This window comes from Aplysia californica, unplaced genomic scaffold, assembly GCF_000002075.1.
Source record: "Aplysia californica isolate F4 #8 unplaced genomic scaffold, AplCal3.0 scaffold00612, whole genome shotgun sequence".
In the NCBI taxonomy this organism is placed as follows: domain Eukaryota; kingdom Metazoa; phylum Mollusca; class Gastropoda; order Aplysiida; family Aplysiidae; genus Aplysia; species Aplysia californica.
The window spans coordinates 469,243-470,692 of record NW_004797882.1 but is presented as its reverse complement, the minus strand read 5'-3'; the positions used below and the strand labels follow the sequence as shown (position 1 = coordinate 470,692).

The 1,450-nt window shown below is 46.3% G+C and overlaps 1 protein-coding gene across 1 annotated transcript in view; it reads left to right on the top strand.

Annotated features, from left to right (window-relative positions):
- LOC101850907 (sialin) overlaps positions 1-1,348 on the top strand; it is a gene marked incomplete in the record, with an annotated part of 19,147 nt that extends 17,799 nt beyond the window's left edge. Inside the window, 1 exon segment of the mRNA XM_035972209.1 lies at positions 36-1,348. Within this exon segment, the coding sequence (XP_035828102.1) occupies positions 36-374 (339 nt within the window).
- Between the last annotated feature and the right edge of the window lie 102 nt (positions 1,349-1,450).

Sequence of the window (1,450 nt, the reverse complement as noted above, 5' to 3'; positions counted from 1 at the left end):
TATTTATAATTTCACCAATGGTTTGTGACACACAGGAGACTCGCGCCCAGTGGCAGATAGTGTTCTACGTGGCCGCGTCAATCTACGCGCTGGGCGCGCTCATCTTTGCCCTCCTCGCCCGCGGGGTAGAACAGCCCTGGTCCAAAAGCCACGACACCGAGTTTCTCGTGCCCGAGCCAGAGCACCCTCCAGCCGCCGGCGTTTCAGCAGACAACAACGACGTTCTCGGCGGCGGTGACGTAAAGGTCAAGGCTGTTGTTGCTGCGGGGCTAGATCACTCAAACGCGGCGGGGGCGCCCACTGTGGGCGGCTACGGGTCAGTTCACGCCGTTGATGCACAGACGAAATCTGTGAACAATGTGCAGTCTGCGTGACGAGTGAACAGTGTGCAGTCAATGTGATTTGATGTGTGAACAGTTTGCAGTCAACGTGACCTGTCTGTGAACAGTGTGCAGTCAACGTGATCTGTGAACAGTACACAGTCAACATGACCTGTGAACAGTGTATGTGCAGTAAACATGACCTGTGAACAGTGTGCAGTCAACGTGAACTGTGAACAATGTGCAGTCGACGTGAACTGTGGACAGTGTGCAGTCGACGTGGTGGCACAGAGTTCCCCACATCGTATGAATTCGATAGTAAAACACTACGTACGGATAGGGTTAAGACTTGCCACAGCTTGTCTCTATAGACTTTGCCAAAGACTTTTTCTTTGTCTACGACTTTGTCTAAGGCTTGATCCTGGTCTACGACTCAGTTGAATGAAGACACTATCAGAGCCGCGCACTTTTTGATGGTATCGATACAATTAGATTGCGGATTCCATCCAACAGTTACAGTCCACTTGACAAAATTACTCTGTACAGTCCCCATTCAAATGTATTCGTTTTCCTGCAGACGTTAATTTATTTCCAGACCATTTCTAAGCTGAAACTAAAAACACAGACCAAGCAGAAAGGCACCACCACGAAAGAAGGGAGAATGTGTAGCAAGCAAATGTACGCAGATGGACAATTCTCACAACTTCAACTTTTATTCTGAATGAGCTAGAAAATGCTGCCCCAACACTTTAAAGATCGCCCCCGTCCTGTGGATATGTTTTTATACCGGAACAGCCTATTTATTCAATACAAAATCTAATTGATATATGGTCCCAAGCCCAGTAAAACGCTGACTGTTTTGGTAATCGGCAATCTAATTGTATCGATGTCTTAGAAAATTGCGCGGCTCTGATGTTCTCTCGTGGAAGGCTTTTAGCCGGTCTATGGATACCCTTCTTCTTCCACATGGTCACATCATCATCATCATCATCATCATCATTTTTTGGTAAGCAGGGTAGGAGGGAGAGTCTTGTTTTAATTTTAGACAAAAATAAAATAACAATATAAAATGTTTAAATTTGTTTAATAGCTCAACGTTTCGCCCTGTGGGCTTCCTCAGGAGCAACTGA